An 18,065-nucleotide genomic window follows, 5' to 3' on the forward strand; every position below is an offset into this window, starting at 1 on the left:
CGTCAAATGGAATGAAAGGAAAAGCAGCCCAACATTGATTTTAATGAACATTTTAATGTTATGTATAACAGAACATTATGAATACAATGGAAACAAAGTTTTATCAATTTAATAATAAAAAAGAAATCCAACATAAGAAAAGGGAGGCAATAAATTTCATACCTATAGTATAGTGCTTATTCTTAACAATACTCCTAGCTTGTGAATATAACAATGTCTTTGTATTCCAGATTCTAGAATCATGATTCATGTGAAATTAAATGCAGAATTACAGAAGGAAAAAACAAAAAACCCCAAAACCTTAATTCATTCTTTTGTTTTCAGTAAATCAGTAAAACCTTTGACTGCTACAGGTCTCCTTTATTAATATATATATATATATTTTTAACTCCTCTATTGGATTCCACAGCTGCTAATGCCATATTTACACAAAAGAATCACCAAATGTTGTATAAAAGCTAAGATCCAATGCTGTTGGATTAGGTAGGGTTATAGATTTACATAACTTAAGAGTAATTCACCTTGTTATTTTTTGTAATGATGCAAAAAACAAATATTTTTGCCTTTTGACTGCCGCCAATGCCATAAACCAGGCTCCATATTGGTGGTACAAAGGATGCTATTTGCCACTGTAAAAGAACTGCAAGAAAGGCATTTTCTGGAGTTTTCTGAAAGGAAACCTTCCAGCAGTCTTGGATAAAGCTCCCAGACTTGCACCGGATATCAGTTGTAACAATAGAAGCATGTTAAGACCCCAAAAACCTGTTGATCACCAAATTGCTGAGAGAGGATTGTTACAACAAAAATTTGGGTAATATAGCAGTGTGGCTGGAACATTAGCAAAAGTATATATACATTCCAGGTCCCTTTGAATTAGCCATAATCACATATGTAAGCTGTTTTTGGACAAAAATATATATTCTTATAAAAAACTGACCATAGTACTTGAGTGACTTCAATTGTGGACTCAGTGGTAGTAAAAGGAATGATCTGATTATGACAAAGTGATCAGGGAGAGGGGGAAAAGAAAGTCAAGCTCTTCAAGAAAAAAGAAAAGTATAAAATTAGATTCAAATATTTTTACCCAACCCCCAATTTCAGTCTTCCTTCAAGTCTCAAAGTTAAAATTGGTTCTTCTATGTAGGAAAGGTTTCTGATGGTCTGAATACAAATTATTTTTGCAAAATCATCTAACACATTCCTTAGAAGAACCTTTCACCTCTCCAGAATTTGAACACTAGTTATTTCAACATTTAGAAAATAGCTTTTGGTTCTTTATGTAGACACTTTAACTGATAAAGAAAAAAAAAAAGTATTGATCAGTGTTTTTCATCCTTTCCCCAGCTATATTTGTGCAGCTAAAAATCCTTCATTCAGTCTGCCCATTTCTTTTATTTTTATTTCATCTTATTTATTTATTTTACAATCTTTATTTGCTAAAATTGGCAAAATTTGCAAAGGCATCTTGCTTGGGTTGTACAGTTCCAGGAGTCAGAGAGGTCATAGCGATATTGGGTACCCCCATTCCTATTGTGCCTGTCAAACCCATTCCTGTAGCTGGCACTCCCATGTTCATGTTTATTCCCATCATTCCTTGGTTCATCATAGGTGTGGGTCCCATGGACGTCATTCCCATCGTACCTGACATCACACTGCGCATTCCCATCCCCACAGGAATGGGCCCTCCCATCAATGGGCTTGTCTGGGGTCGAACAGGCATCATGTTAGGCTGAGGACTGAGGTTCACGGCTGCAAAGTTTTGAGTCATGACATTCATAGGTTGTTGCATATCTGTAAAAAAGAGAACAGGATGCAAAAATCATTAACCAGAATCTGATGCTGAAGGTGCTCATATATTTTAAGAAACTTACGTGGTAACTGCTGCAAACAAAGATAGAGTAGCCAAAAACATAGCTATTTCAGTGGTTTTCCTATTTTCTGTGTGAAACCTCAAAAACTTTTATAAGTTTTAAATAGCATTTTATACCAATATATCCTACTATGCATATTGTAGAGAAGTTCTAGAGATTAGGAAGCCTGAAATCAAGATACAGCAATGGTGCAAACTCTACAGTAAAAACATAACACAGATAGCAGCCTCCTAGCACAACAGTCTCCATTTAGAAAATACCACTTGTGTCAGAAGCATCGCAGTAGTTTGAGAAACAATTACGACTAAACATAGGAAAACAGTAACTGACAGAATACTCCATCTCAAGCGCAACCTACTAAACACATACAGAGCTCAGCATGCTTGCAAAACACTGCAATAATCACTTACTTTGTTGCTGCATCATGATATTAAGTGATGGCTGCTGGGGTTTGGAAGGCTGCATCCCAGGTACTAAATTGTCCAAACTGATATTTACACTAGGATCTGACCAAGTTGAGGGTAGAGTTTTGCTTGCATTCTTCTGGACCATCTCTATGCTTGAATTATAAAGAGGGTTAGGCTTCGGCATCATAGTGTTCACGCTTTGCAGAGGCTAAAAAAGAAAAAGTTTGAAACAATTTACCAATAGGCATCAGGACTAATCAAGTGTTAATTTTTCTACAGAATACAATAAAAAGCCAATGACATTTTTAGCTATGAACTTCATCTCTTCCAAAGCAGTGTTGCCATGTGCTATTAATGCCATTAGAATGGGTTAAAAGAGTATTTTGTAAGCTAGCATCAAGCTTCCGTATCAGTATGTGGAATGACAGTGATCATCTGCAGTCAAGTGTTGAACTCAAACATACTGATTTTTTCCTCCAAACACTAAGTTGACCTGTTAAGGCTTCCAAAAACAATCTCTACTGAAGCAGACACTCAGTCCTCACCTCCATCCACTTGAGGCTGGAAATCTGTCACAGTCTGTGGAGGATGGCTTTAAGGTTTAAAATACCATCAACCTCATCTTCTCCAACAAAGCAGCAACACTTCATAGAACAATGAAGATTATCTCAAAGAAGACGAGCTTATAAAAGGAGGCTTTTCAAGAAAATTTAACACCTTTTCTTTTTATGAGGCTATGCAAACATTTTTGGACAAAACTTACAAAATGCTGACCACAACATCTGAGTGACTGAATATGGACTCCAGGAGTGGAACGGATTCATTTTCAAAGTTGTAATTAAGGAGAAGGCAAAGATTAACTGAGGAAGGTCATTAGCAAACTGTACAAATAGCAGCATACCTGTGACCTTGACATGGGTAAACTGATGCCCACGTCATTGGAGCTCATCATACAGAAATTCAAACTTTGTGAAGAGGTCATGGTTGTCTGAGAGGGGCCCATCAAATCAAAGAGATCAGTAGAATTTGAAGCAGTTGGAGGCTGGCCAGAAGCTGGCTGTGAGCTACCGAAGAGCTCTATAGCTGGCTGCTGTGACGAGCTGCTGAAGAGCTCTCCAGATGAAGCGCTGGGACAAGGAGAAGCTTGGTTGAAGGCACTCCAGTCACCAAAGTCTCCATTTCCACTTGTTGCTGTACCTGAAGGAAAGGCAACAGTGTGGGAGGAAGGAAGACAGAGAGAAGAAAGGCAGAAGACTTAAAGAAAGGCACTGAGCAAATGCCATATTCCATGAACTGAAACAAATGAGAGCTGATCTGTGTCCGTCCAGATTAACATCTGCAGGCAGAACCTCCATCTGGACATCATTCCCTCTCATGAATATTCCAACAATTTTAACAAGGTAGGAAAGGAAATATGAAACACCCATACACAGAAGGAAGAAGGATGTTTGATAACATCACCTGTGGATGCAAGACAAGTAGGGACAGGTTTGCTTTAGTTGAAATATGACTGAAAGATAACTCAGGAGTAGATTGGAGGCTCTAGTCAAAACACCACCTAGAATTTTGATAATATTTATCAACTTTTTATCTCAATGCACTGGTATTTGCCAAGAGAACAGTTGTCAGAAATGAGCCACTTGATAAAGCAAATTCCATCATGATAAAACAAAGATGAATACTTCAAAATTAATTTATATACAATTAGTAGCTCTTTGTATAGAACAATGCTGAGGGGAATAAAAACCAGAACTTGAAAGCAGGTTGCCAGGGAATTCTTATTTGAGGTGATAAGGAATAATTTCTTCCCATCCCATGAAATGCTAATGCAAAACACATTAAGTTTTCTAAATTTGATTCCTGAACTAAATGCCTTGCCTTGAAGCAGAAATCCAGTTTGGATCTAACAATTCTCTCAGCAGAAGCTTTGCTGAACTCTTAGTTCATCACTTAAACTTTGTTTAATTTCAATATACCAGGGATTTTGTAGACAAGCTTTTAAATCAAAACACAGCAACTTACAGCGCTCTCTGTATCTTACTGTGAAGAGCCTAACAGTATAAGCTGTTTGTAGACAACTGCAAGGGTACCTATTTCATGAGCACAGATGTTCAGAGACAAAAACCAGTGAACTGAGAATATGTCATAACCTTTGAGTCAAATGGGAGGAGATGTTATCTCCCTTAAAAACATATGTTTTTCTATTAACAAGAAAAGGGTTACTTCACAGAAGTGATAGGGCAAAAAAAGCTTGATGAAAACATCTACAGGAGAGGCTAAAAATAAAGCAAAGCCATTTTAAACAGCTCTCATTGTTACACAGTTAACCTTGTTCCAAGTTTGGGCCATTGTACAGGTCAGCTTTTTGATTATGTCCCTGACACACTTTTGATACTTCAGCCAAATCACAAGCAATGTCATTGTCATATGAAATGAACTTTGAGTTATAATAACCAGTTAAATCATCCCTTGAATTTCTTTAGATGAGCAAAGGAAGACTCAAACATGTAAAGCTGGGGTAGATGAATCTAGTGCCAGTTTCCAGTTCCTAACCTGTACAATGGCTAGTTCTATCACGGCCATCCATAGCAACTTTCTACAACTGTATTCTACCTGCTCAAAAGGTACCTGCAGTAGTCTTTTACACTCCATTTATTAACATACTTCTTCAACCTTTAGTCATCTTCATCTTTGCAAATACGTTAGAATTTAAAGAACAGTAGGAGAGTAAATCTCTTCACAAAATCCAAGTATTGCCAACAACTTTAGCACATGAAGTGGACAAATATTCATTAGCTTAGGGCCTTACTAGAACATTTCCTTTGATCTCCCTTACAAAGAGGGGCTGTATTAGAATGTTTCAATTAGTATTACATATTAAAAATTAAAACCTACTTTAAATATTCCTGATAGATAAGTAAATGCTGAGTGTGCTGCTTCTATGTTCAGACCAGTGCGCTGAGCACCGATAATGGAAGTGGGGGTAAAAGGGATAAGGTTTTGCCCCTTCAGTAGAACTTCAAAGATGATTAATCAAGAAGGAAAAGATTTCTAGAGGGGCTTATGCTGTTCAGGAATGATTAATCATTTCACAGGACTCCTTGTCCCTTGTATAATGGTGATTGGAACAGATTAATCATGTTAATGCAGATAAAGGATTGTATCAATTTAGACTGTATTAACACACAAATTATTTGCATAGTAGGCAGCTTTGTGTTTGCAAAACAACTTGGTTTTGACTAAGAAAGCCTGTAAAAAAATTAGAGCAGTTCTTTCCTGCCAAGCAAATTAAAGGTGGATTAACTAATCCATGCCCAGCACAGTCTTCCTAACACAGCAAAATAAAGGAAAATATATAAACATGCTGGCTAAAAGCTGGCTCGCAGATTGGTTTGCTGATCAACGCCTTTGCTATTCTTTTCTCATTCTGGACTTAATCCCACACCCTTGTTGACAACCCCCAGTCACAAACACCACTACTGCCCACACTAATTTCACAGAAGATAGCCAGCCAGCTCCCTCCACTCCATGTTTGTTTGGAGCACTGTCCTGCCTGGGTAGCACTGTAGGCTCCCAAAAACACTCCACCAGAAGGAAGATGATTGCTTTAGGTGGTTTGCCAGTATTTTTTTTCCAGTCCAATTTTAAGGGAAACATTTTTCAGACAGTGGCCATGTCTACGTAAGAGCTTGTATGTTTGCATGCAAAATGACTACACATGCACCAAGTCAACCGTATGGACATGTGACAGCTCTAAACTGCGTGCCACACAGCCAGGCAAGGGCACAACTGAGCACTGTCCCAACAAGCGTTACTAAAATCTTGCTCTTGTGTTTTGCAGGGACTTGTTCATGCCTGACTTAAGTAAGATCTAGATATCTTTTATTTAATAGGGTTCTCCTGAAAGGGAAAAAGACTGTAAAAAATTGTTATGTAGCCAAGCTAAAATAAAGTGTTGGTCAGCTTCATCACACAAATGCTTAGAAGCAGCTTCAAAAGCCATCGGTGAGGTTGTACTGTGTGTGGAAGACATAACTTGACTAAATTCCCCTCCAATATACGAGGCCTTCCAATAGCAACCCAGACATCATTGGAAGCCCTGGAAACAGCTGGTCTCAGCCTTCCCTCATTATACCATCTGACAAGGCCAATATAATTGTGTCTCTCCAAAATTACAAATTTTTTTATTTTTTTTTAAAAATAAACTTAGGAGACAGGTGGGAGCTGAGGACATCTTTAGGGACTCATTTTTCTAGCACAGGTGGGCTGCTGTTTTCTATTGAACATCATCCCATCTTGGTTTTGTTCAACTTATCCATTTAATAATATCGGTAGAACAGTAAATTGAAGTTCTTAAGGTTGATCTGAACCCTCTGCATATGTCTGGAAACTAAACAGCAGTATAAACCGCTTCTAACAACTTCACAGCAGTTCACAGCATTATCACAAGCAAGCAGACCAGACTATCAAGCACTTCATGCAAGTCTTTTTATCCCACCAGAGCAGCTAACTTTTTTTTTTTATAATTAATACCTACCTGCATCTGAGAAGCTTGCAAACTGCTAGTTGAAGTGTTAGAAAAATGACTGCTTTTTATTGCAAACAAAATAGTTGAATAACCTTACATAAAACACTGGAAAGGCTATGATGATTAATAATCTGAATGGTCCTATCACTACAGCCAATTTTCTGGAAACACAAATACTGTCATCTTGAAGCATTCATCACTGTAGAACTCCAATTAAAATAGGTCCCTGCCCACGTTTTCAAAAGTGGGATGTGCTGGGCTCTTTTTTTTATTCTTTAGTGAGCACTCTAGCCAGCATTTAGGCCCACAATTGTTTGTATTTCAGGTTTTACTTTTCCACACTAGAAGTCACATCTTCTTTCAGTGCATTTCAAAATTAGAGTTGGAGCTATGTTTTAAGTATTATATGCTTATATTATATTATTAGATGAACAGGGATATATTTGTAACTTCTACTAACATTTCTTCTGAAATAAAGTTCATTAAAAGTTTCAGGTCCAATGAGACATGTACTGTACCAGACAGCAGGTATCTTCCTACTCAGTATAGCACTTGTGGCCAAGTTAAATAAACAGTTTGCCCTGGAAAAGGAAGTGACTTTCAGTAATGCCACTTGGCATCTCTTCCTCTCTTTCTGCCCTTAAACAGTATTTAAATCTGTAAATTAATCCTACCTTGCGATGATGGGAAACTTGCTGAAGCAGCAGCTGAACTAAAATCAGCAAAACCTCCAAATGGGTCAGTTGATCCACCTAGAAACAGAAGGAAGCCAACTGCTGTTACAGGGCTGTGCAAAGATCCATTGCAACAACAGCATGCAGCACTCATGAAGAAAAGCTGTTCTGTATATGGCAAGATGGATTTATTAATTCCGCTCCCTAAGTTGACACTGCTTTTGCTGTTCATCACCATACTATATTTATACAAGCCTGAGTAACAATAAATTGGATTATTTCCAACTGCCTTGCAGAGCTTGCAATTTCGCTTTCCTAGGGAAGAACTAAAAGACCCAAGTTGTTGCTATCTCTAAAAATAAATTTAGTGAGATTACAAAGATTAACAAGGTTTTAAGTAGTGAAGGATGCTACTAGTTTGGCAGTTTGTAAAATTAAAACTTTGGAAGTGTAATATATAAAAGCCAAACATTCTTCTTGTAAAAAAGTTCATTTATTATGCTTATTATGAAAAATTGCATGTCGCCTTATATTTCGGTTTTGTGTTACTTAAAGCATGAATGATTCTGCAGTGATCTTGCATTTCAAGGACAGAGCTTCCATTTGTGTTCATTTTTTTATAAGTTCGCTTCCTTTCTACAGCAGGAACATTAACTTTCCCAAGCAGACGTTTGTATACAGCACATAAATTATTAACTTCTGAACACAGCATAGTAACAATTTTTCACCAAGAAAAATACAGCCAAGATATAAAAACAGAAGAAAGATTTAAGAACCATAATGGAAAGCTGATTTTTTTTTTTTAAACAAACAAAAAAAACCCCAACATCAAATTATTCTTGCTATTGGCTTTTAAGTAGGTATTCCACTGACCTGAGAAAGCTAAGGCATTGACCTTATTTGTTTGTCCTCAAAGATTTCACCTCCAAGCAGTCCCACCCTTAGACCAAGCTGCAGCAGTTCAATTATTCTGCTTTTACTGTTATGCGTACATTATATAGGTTACATCACAGCTGCTTAGCCTGCAGTGCTTAGAAACTAGCCAGGTGGGACTGGAACATCTGTGCTGCACTCAAACACCACCAGGGACAGCTTCCAACATCTGGTGCCATTTCTGAATTGTCTTATCGCTGCAAGACATTCTGCCCCATCTGCTACTCTCAACTGGGTTAATTAAACTAGAACCATCTCCTTTTTAATAAATGGCTAGCAGTAATAAAAGGAACCATTCACTTTCTAATACAGGTGAACTTGTATTTCTTTTTAATGTTATTTTACTGTAGACATTGCCAGGAAGGTGGCTGTTCTTCCAAGGGGAAATGTCTTTTCTTGCTGAGTGTGTAGCATATGATATAAAACATGAGAAGGGAATGCAAGGATGGTCTCTTTGAATTTTCAGAAATACAGCACTACTGAAATCCTTTTACCATCTTTTGAAGGGGAAGAAGATTTCACACAAGGTTAAGAAATTTCTTCAACACAAATTCTGAAGTGATCTAATAAGCATCTTACAGATGTTTATATACAAGTTTTATACTGACTGCAACCTGAGAATGAAAAAGGGTAAGATAAGCCAGTGAAATATCAAGCTAAAAAACTGTTCTGATCATGTTTACTCTGCCTACTGCAATGAACACTTTTTCATCTCATGGGTCCTTACAGAGTTCAGAACAGGTTAATAGTTTGGGGGTTTATATGCAGAATGAGCAGCACAGATGACATACTCTCCACCACATCCTCCAAAAAAATCAATGCTCTCATGCTATGCCTATTATCCCTGGGCTGTTTAACAAAGTATCTAGGGATTAATTTAACTCTAAAAACAGAACTAGGTTCAAACCCAAAATAACCCTTAACATTTTCAGTGAGGTCAGCTTTTCCTCATCTCTATTGCCTGTTTTCAAAAGAAATGTTGAATTCCAGAGAAAGATGTCAGAACTCAAGCTGAATGCTGTAACTCTCTAAAGTAAGGTATCACCAGCTAAGATTGAAGAACCTCATCTCCAGTAACACCAAAAAATGGCTTCCAGCAGGTCTAACCACAGATTCTATGTCTTTTCAGATTGCTCCTTTATGGCAACCAACCGTCCCTCTCATGTACAAATTGTGTTGCTTTAGCAATGTGTAACCCCCCCAAGCCTCATCAACCTTCTTCCACATCTCTGCACCTGAAAATACATAGATAAGCAAATTCCGAGTTCCCTGAATTCACATGACTTCCCTGCCAGTTCCTTCACAGGACAGATCAAAGGCTGCATTTGACCCTTTCCCTGTGTCTCGCCTGACACTGGGAATGTTCCCACACCCTGTGGAACAGTGGTCATAACAAGTGACCTGCATGTGAAGGACAGCGCTAATCTTCTCAACATGAGCTATCCTCAAAGATTCCCATGCGAGATCTGCCACTACAAATGAACCCTTTCCATCTGCCTTCCCAGGTCAGCAAAGAGGTTATTTAGCAGGACCAGCTGGTAATACGCCTCTTCTCAACACCATTTCTAAATGCTGCTTTGGAAGAGGAAGAAAAAAGGCAAAAAGAAAAAAGGTTTACTACAGCAAAGAACCAAACTGATGAAACAGTCAAATACACTGTAATATGGAAGCCACCGTAGTTCTGCTTGAAATATGGGGAGGCTCAATTCGAAGTGGAAACATCTATTCTCAGTGTGATTTTATTTTTATACCTAAAAATAAAGACATAGACACATGTATATATGAATAAAACAAAAACAAAAAAAAAGGCTCTCATCTTTTTTCCCCCCATGAGAATTGGATAGAAGAAGTTTCAGTATTGATTTGGGGTAGTGGTTCTGATCCAGGATCTTATAATTCCATGGAACTGTGGTAACTCTTAACGATTAGGAGGTAACACCTATTTCAGAACAGACGTATCAACTTTATATACTTTCCTAAAATTAAAACTACACAAAGTTCTCAATTTTAAAGATCTACCAGAAATAAGCAAGAAAAGACTGAGACAGATCTCTCATACTGAATTACTACGACAATTTCCCTCTCCTCAATAGAGTTTTGATACATTTTATATTCAGTTAAACACTTCCAGAGGTATCATTTTGGTAGCCTAGAGATAAAAGGAACTGTGTTGCACAGAGTGCTCATAATACTGGCTTTGTTCACATATTATAATAACAATACCTAGTGTGACATATTACAGGAGTTCCCGCTACAATACACCCAGAAGTAGCATAACTTCAGATAGAAGTGCGTAAGAGTGGTCTTTACATATGCGTGAATGCAGCCACCTTGCCATACGTATGGGCCTTCAGCCACTGGACTGCGATTTTTTGGTACCGTCTCTGATTTTACGTTGTCTTTAAAACAAAGACTGGAGCTGCGTATCTGTTGTCCCCAAGATACGCACATACGCTTCTACAAATAATGTGATCCCATATAAGAGAAGTTGCTTATTTATAATGGAAAAAAGTTACATGGAAGGTTTCTATCTATGAGAATGTACATGCTTGTATTTTATTTGCTATTCAAAGTGATCTTTAAAGAAAAATTCTGCCCACAGTAAACTCTCTCCCACCTGTGCCATTAGACCACAAGTGCATGGAAGTCCTTTTCCTATTCCATGCTAGCCACAATCAAAACTGTTGATATTAAGAACCTGTAAGCACAATAACAGGTCTTTAAAGTTGTAGGTTTTAAAAAGCAAACCACCAAGCCCCTGCACTTTTCTACCAATCCTGCATGCAATGCACTGAAATTTAACACACTCCTAAAAAGAAACTGCAGTTTGAGTGTAAGGGCAAGTCCATATGAAAGTTAACGGACTTAAAACTGAACTGCACATTTAGAGAGTGAAGGAACGTGTTTTACAATGAATAATTTTACTTTTAGGCAGCAATTTCTTTTTGGTATTAGGGTTGGGATCAACCAAGGGCCAAGATGAAATGAGATAAAGAAACAAGTTCGCCATATACTTTAGATAAAAGCTTATATGAAGACCATCTAGCTGCCTAGCCTTTGAATTGCACTATAAGACATGCTTGAATGTGAATGCATTGCACTTGCTTTTAGAGTTAATTATAAATAACTGCATTACAAACACCGTTTCTGACAGACTGATCTGGCAGTTAATCTTTGTGCTGCTAACAATTACTAGTCCCATGCAATAGCACATACAGTACCTTGCTACGAAAGGTTCCAGGCAGCTCTAGATTTTTGGAGTATTCATTTCTCAATTTATCTACTACTCTTTATGTAACATCAAACAAGCTTATCGTCAGACTTGGTTCAAAATATACATTAAGAAAATAAAATCAAAATGTGCCTACCTGCTGAGACTGGCTGGTTAGCTCCATCAAACAACAGATCAACCAGGTCATTAGACGACTTGCTGCCAGAGGGTACAGAAGCCTGAAGAAGAAATTAAACAATAGATCTCATCTCATGAAGTCATCACTCATCTTAAAATGACTTTGTGAAGTTTTCTGGGGGTTTTGGAGGTTTTTTTGTTTTCTTTTGCTTTGGAGAGATGGCAGATTTGTCTTTGAAGCCAACAATCCCTGGAATATGGCTAAAGTTCAAATCAAATACCAAAAAGCTAATGGTCAGGGTTTTTTTTTTTTTTTATGATAACTGAAAAATCTGATAAATTTGCAGTAAGTGTGCAGATTCAGAGAATCCTTCACACTTCAGGCTAAGATTTTCTCTTTGCTTTCCTGAAGAGAGTAAAACATGGTAATGACTATATTAAAAAAAATTCTACATCTTAAAGCAATCACACAATTAATTATAATTAAACTGTTCCACAGCCTTTGAAAACCCCAACTAAACATTTTCCATAAAATAGTTCCCTTGAAGGCTACATAGCAAAATTTCTACCCTAAACTAGAAATTGTCCTCAGAGGTTAGGAGAAAACTGTTTCCAAATTGATGTTTTATTGTGCTCTGCTGTCTCACCTTTGCTGTAGACTGTGCAGTATGAGCAGCAACATTCTGTTCTGGACTTGCTTTATCGCCTGTATAATGTGCTGCTGCTCCCAAGTCAATGGTTTTTGAAGGATTTGCTGTGCGCTTGTATTTGGTGGTAGTAGTTTCTGTAGCTTGTGTAATATGAATGTGTTTTGTTGTCACAGTCTCCTCTTCATCTTTAAATTCAGCCTTGGGAGATTTACCTCTTCTTGATTTTTCCTCATCACTGTCACTAGAAAAACAAAAGCCATAGAATACCATTCGTGATGGACTTCTCAGTTACTTAAGTGGACATTTGGCTTAAGCCACAAGAGTTTTGGTTACTGTAGTTCCTTGTAGCAATGGTTCATAATAAAAAACACTGCTGCTTCCTACTTTTGAGAAAGGAAATGTTTTACCCTTACATAATGCATCTACTTAACACAGCATTGCATCTATTGTACAAAAGTGATGAAGAAAAGTAAGTTATTTTGTTAAACATTAACTGCAAGTCCATGACAGAGGATAATAGGAAATCAGTGTTTAAAACCAGTACATTTAATTACCTTCTGACAGGAACTCCCCCACACCTTATGTAATGCTTCAGCAACAAAAAGTTAAGTTGGCAGGTCTGCTCAGTACTTACACTGAGACACAGAAAGCAGTGAACCAAGTACAGGTACTATCTTTGAGGTTTTAAGAATTCCATTCCTATTTCAACTCATTTCCCCTTCCAGAGAAACAGGTTTGTTATATTCTTTAAATGTTTGTGAAAAAAGAATGTTTGCAGAATTATGCAATGTAATGATACTACTAATTTTCTATCAGAGAACACACGTTTATTCTCAAAATGTAAAAGAACCAGTGTGTCACCACTTTTGGCAAAAACTTTTTACATGTCACTGAACAATATTTGTTTAATCTGTTGCATTTTTGACTTTTATATTTTAGGTCTTTCTACAAACAAGCCAATTCTCTCCCCCGCCCCATGTTGCCTGTTACCATCGAGAAGATTTGTACAAAACAGTGAAAATTGCTCTAGAGAAAGCTTTAATATACTAAAACATATTTTGAAATAGCAATTCCCTTAGCAACATAGTTGAAAGTGGAAGGTTTTTATATTTTAATAATGCATTGGAATACTAGAACTGCAAAATTTAAGAAAGGCTGTCCCTTTGTCAGTAGGAACATGACAGTAACTGCCATATACTATGGAGGGTAGCCTTTGTTCCCTGTTAACAATAGTGGACTTTTTGGAATACACTGCATGTACCATTTCCTCTATATGTATTACCTACTCACCACTGGGGATGGCTCAATTCATTAACATCAGTGAATAGAAATGCTCACTTCCTTTTCTTAATTTTTTATTTTTAAAAGAAAAATATAGCGGCTGGCCAACCTAGTGACTACTGGCATTTACTTGAGCCAGCCTTACACGGACAAGCGAGCTCAAATGGCATCACCTAACCTTATCCTTCCAAAGCACTTCAACCCTGACTTGCAACAACAGGCCTACTGTTGCAGTTCTGCATTTCTGCAGCTAGCTCACCTACGTGCACAAATACATCAGCTGGGACCGCTAACCACATTTTCATTTGTGACACCAGGATTTTAACACAACTCCCCAGAGAATACTGATCTGCACATTAGCATGTGGCATACATGGTACATCCATCTTAAAAGCCTTGGAGAAGTGTGGATGATGTTGGCTTTTAGATGCGTGTTGCAAGTATCTAAGACCAGGACAATCACAACTAAGGCTCTGCCTCTTAAAGCTCGTCACAAGGTATTTCTTGTCATCACTGCAGAGTCCACCTCATCCACATTCTGTGTCTTGAGGAAGTGATTGACAACCATCAAAGTCTGATCAATGGAGCTATTGCTGCAGAACTGGTAGAGATCAATCTCACTAATGTAAGAATGAAAAAGTGAGTCTTTGGTGATCTACAGCGCAATAAATATCTAAAAAGCTTTTGAGAAAAGAAATTAAACATATATGCCAGAAAGCAGGGCAAATATTACAATACTCTATTTTCTATGACAACTTGTACTGCTTCCAAACTCTCTCATGAGATCTGTTTTTTATTTTTCTTTAATGGTCACATTAACAACAACAACAAAGAAATATGACAGATTAATGTTCCTTTTAAGAGTGTTTAATGTGCTCAGAATAGTAAAATTGCAGTGCTTCACCTGAGAATTACAGAATGAACTTAAAAATAAAAATTATAGCTAACATTGTATCAAATAATTAAAAAATCCCACACCTTCTGCAAAGAAAGTACATGGTTGCAACTTGCAGAAATCAAAGTATGGATACATGTTCTTTCTTTTTTGGTTGGTTGGGTTTAACATTCTTTAAGGCAGTAAAAATAGTTTACTGATACTTCAAGACTATCTGAATTATACCCTACTACAAAAGTAATCCTTTCCATGGAAGTTGCCTTTAAACATGGCTGTTGCATCCTTTTATAGGTCTACTAAAAGTTTTGCTTCCTTTCTACTCTGTTACCTGCATCAATCTTTCTGAATACTGGAGAAACAAGGATTGACGGAATTTTAAGAATTCTTATGAAAAAAGCGTAGTGTTTCAGAAGAACCTCTGTATATCTGCAGATAATTTAGAAAACAGAACTTCAGCATACAAGGCTAGACTCAGCGTAGCAATTGGTTTATTTGCCTAAGACCTAAGAACTAACAAGCACTATGAAAGAAAAATGGAGGTTTTCCCACCCCCTGGGGTATTGTTTCTGGTCTTCTCTATTTCCAAGGGGATATATTACTGGAAAAAAGAATCCAATTCCCCCCAGCAGTACTATCATTTTTCTTCTAAAGAAAAAAAAAACCCACAGACAAAACCACAACAGACTAGGCTTCTCCAGAATTAGCTGGGAGAACTGCAGTTTCACTGACATCTACTATAAAAACTCAAGCCAGCTATATCACAGGTTAAGTTCTTAGTTACTTGAAGCATTTTTATTTTTTCTTCTATGCAAACTACTAGCTTTGCAAGTAGAATCAGAAATCCAGAAGTCTGGCCAAGTTCTTCGGTGTTTATATTGGAGGTAAAGATTATGTCATACAAATTCCATTAACCACTGTGAAGGTGTGTAAGTCACATTTATTCTTTGTGCTTCAAGATCTTTATTGGCTTTACAGTACTAAAGTAATAATGATTTATAAAGATATTAAGATAGAAACAATAGAACATACAACAGCAGATTTGCCAGCTGAGCGAGTATCACCATTTAGTCACTTTTCCAAAGCAAATGGAAAGTTAATTCAATGTTATTATATAGCAGCAGGCTACAAATAAACCAGTAAATTTTTGGAGGTTTCTTTTGTGTTTTTAGAAAAAAAATTGCTGAAGTGTGAAAACACAGAAATGCATGCATTTCATGAAGCATTTACAAGTGAATGTTATGTCATTGTGAGCTCAAGTCACATGATAATTAAAATTTAACGTTTCTTTCAGTTTCAATATTTAACTTCATACAAAATATAATATTCTATTAATACAATACAAATTACAAGGTTTGTATTTACAGTATTTTAAAGTATAGACAGACAGACATTCTATGACCTTGAGTTCAATCTTTTCAGATCCTTTGATGCCTTTTGTAGAAAGAAACCCCTTCACCCTGATAAAATATCTTCCATGTTGTCTAATCACCATGCCAAGAAAAGCCAAAAGGAAATTTCACGCTGATAGATGAAGCAATGTTAGAGAAGCCATACTGCTGCAACCTGGATTCCTTCTTATGGCAGGATAACCTGCAGCTACCAAATTGTTTTTGCTCATGTATGTCTCAAAAACCTCTCATTTTATTTCAAGTCCTGAGTTTATTACTTTCATAAATTTTGACACAAATACCGCACTTTATTTACCAAAAAAATGGAAGTAGAATAAAAGAGAAGGGACAAGGGTTACAAGAGCAGAACAACAGTTAAAAATGTAATATTAGCCAGAGAAAGAGATCAGTGTAGCTTGGGGTAAAGATGTACAGTGGAGAAGGCCTCAAAATAAGCTGCTTTTTATAAAGACTAGATTGCAGAAAGGACTGTCTAAAACACTGGAAGGTACAAGACTTTATACCAGCACAAGTAAGAGACCAGAAGCCATTCAGAAATAAAGCAAAGGAAATAAGATAAAAAAGTACATCCTCTCCATGAAATGTGGATACTGAGCTTTACAAATGTCATGTGACAAGTCACTTTTGAAAGGTAAGTACGGAAAAGAACACAGCAATATACCATTGTTAAATTTGAAATAGTTTACTTTTCTCCTGATCCCTTTTCTTTGTAATCTCTTGATAGTAAGTTCCAATAGGGAACCCTGATGCATGCAAAGAATACCAGTTTTATGATTTATTAATGCCCTAGCAAGAAGGCCATACTGCCTTTTTTTCAGAAATGCTACCATTATAATTACTTTTTGTTTCCATGCAAAATTGCTTTAATTTTGTAATATATATACACACATATATGAAAATGTGTATAAATGTATCTGAAGATATTCGTGTAAAAAGTAACAATCAAATCTCAGTGCAAATTTGAATTTTGTTTCCCAAAAGGGAATTCTTTCAATATACTCGAGCACTTTCTCTACAGCAATTTCAGATTCTGTTAAGTATGAATTTGATCTCCAGATAATAAAATTCAATGCACCTGCTGAAGTGTGATATATGTAAAGTTCTTTCTGCAGACAAAGCAGGGTAGTTTTTCTTCCTTACTGAAAAAAATTTAATAGCCAAATGTAAAATACAAGTTTCTTGAGAAGGTTTAACTGAAATTGACTTTAGAAAAAACAAAAACAAAAAAGAAGTCACCTGCAGTCTGTTCTTCTTGAGATCAGCTCTGGGAAGAAGCACTGTGTCAAAGTAGGTCTAAGCAATCTTACATCTCCCTCTTTGGCATGTCAGCATTCAGAGTAACAGTAGCAATTAAATGGCAGTCTCCAGTATACTGGCACAAGGAAAACCACTGAATTGCTGAGACAAGGAAAAGCTTTGGAAACCTCAGCCAAACTCCCTGCTTTGCCAGCAGCTATCTATGCTAGGGGCAGTAATGGAAGGCAGCCAAGAGCAGTTAACTATTGAGAGTGCTACATTATTCCCCAAGGCCAGCAAGAGCTGCATAAAAAGTCCAGGAAGTGGGTATTGAACCCAAACATGCTTCCATACAGACAAAAAGAATGGCAGAGTATTGTAACCAATAATCATCAATGTCAAAGAGCTTTATAATAGCAATTTCACAGAATAAATTCATGTTAAAATAACTCTGGTACCTGCACCTTTCTGGAGAGTCTTCTCTATCTTTCCTTCGGAATTTGCTGATGGTATCATCGATTGTGCTTCCAATTTTGTCGCTTAGCTCACCTAACTTATCACTGAATGGAAAAGTTGTTTTTTTATCCCATTCTTCATCCCATTTTGACTTGGGCTCAGGATCATATCTTTCACCTGTGTGAGACATCAAGAAATACTAAAAATGAAAAAAAAAAGTGCCTGTGGTCTTTCTGGAATCACTCTCAAGCTCCTGTGCCCTACATATATAAACCTTACAAGTTTTCAAAGCAAACTGAAAGCTCCCACAGCGCTGAATCAACACTATTACAGCAAGGCACAGCATGTAATGCCAATCATTAAGTGGCAGGAAAGCA

The 18,065-nt window shown here is 37.0% G+C and overlaps 1 protein-coding gene across 1 annotated transcript in view; it reads right to left on the reverse strand.

The window, feature by feature from the left end:
- Nucleotides 1-34: 34 nt before the first annotated feature.
- CLINT1 (clathrin interactor 1) overlaps nucleotides 35-18,065 on the reverse strand; it is a 25,451-nt gene continuing 7,420 nt past the window's right edge. Inside the window, exons 5-11 of the mRNA XM_010293232.1 lie at nucleotides 17,691-17,865; nucleotides 12,410-12,653; nucleotides 11,782-11,863; nucleotides 7,481-7,558; nucleotides 3,180-3,475; nucleotides 2,282-2,486; nucleotides 35-1,791 (exon numbers count right to left, since the gene is read on the reverse strand). Of these exons, the coding sequence (XP_010291534.1) occupies nucleotides 1,430-1,791; nucleotides 2,282-2,486; nucleotides 3,180-3,475; nucleotides 7,481-7,558; nucleotides 11,782-11,863; nucleotides 12,410-12,653; nucleotides 17,691-17,865 (1,442 nt within the window). The 3' untranslated portion in view covers nucleotides 35-1,429. The remainder of the gene's footprint in view (nucleotides 1,792-2,281; nucleotides 2,487-3,179; nucleotides 3,476-7,480; nucleotides 7,559-11,781; nucleotides 11,864-12,409; nucleotides 12,654-17,690; nucleotides 17,866-18,065) is intronic.

This window comes from Phaethon lepturus, unplaced genomic scaffold, assembly GCF_000687285.1.
Source record: "Phaethon lepturus isolate BGI_N335 unplaced genomic scaffold, ASM68728v1 scaffold38418, whole genome shotgun sequence".
NCBI classification, from domain to species: domain Eukaryota; kingdom Metazoa; phylum Chordata; class Aves; order Phaethontiformes; family Phaethontidae; genus Phaethon; species Phaethon lepturus.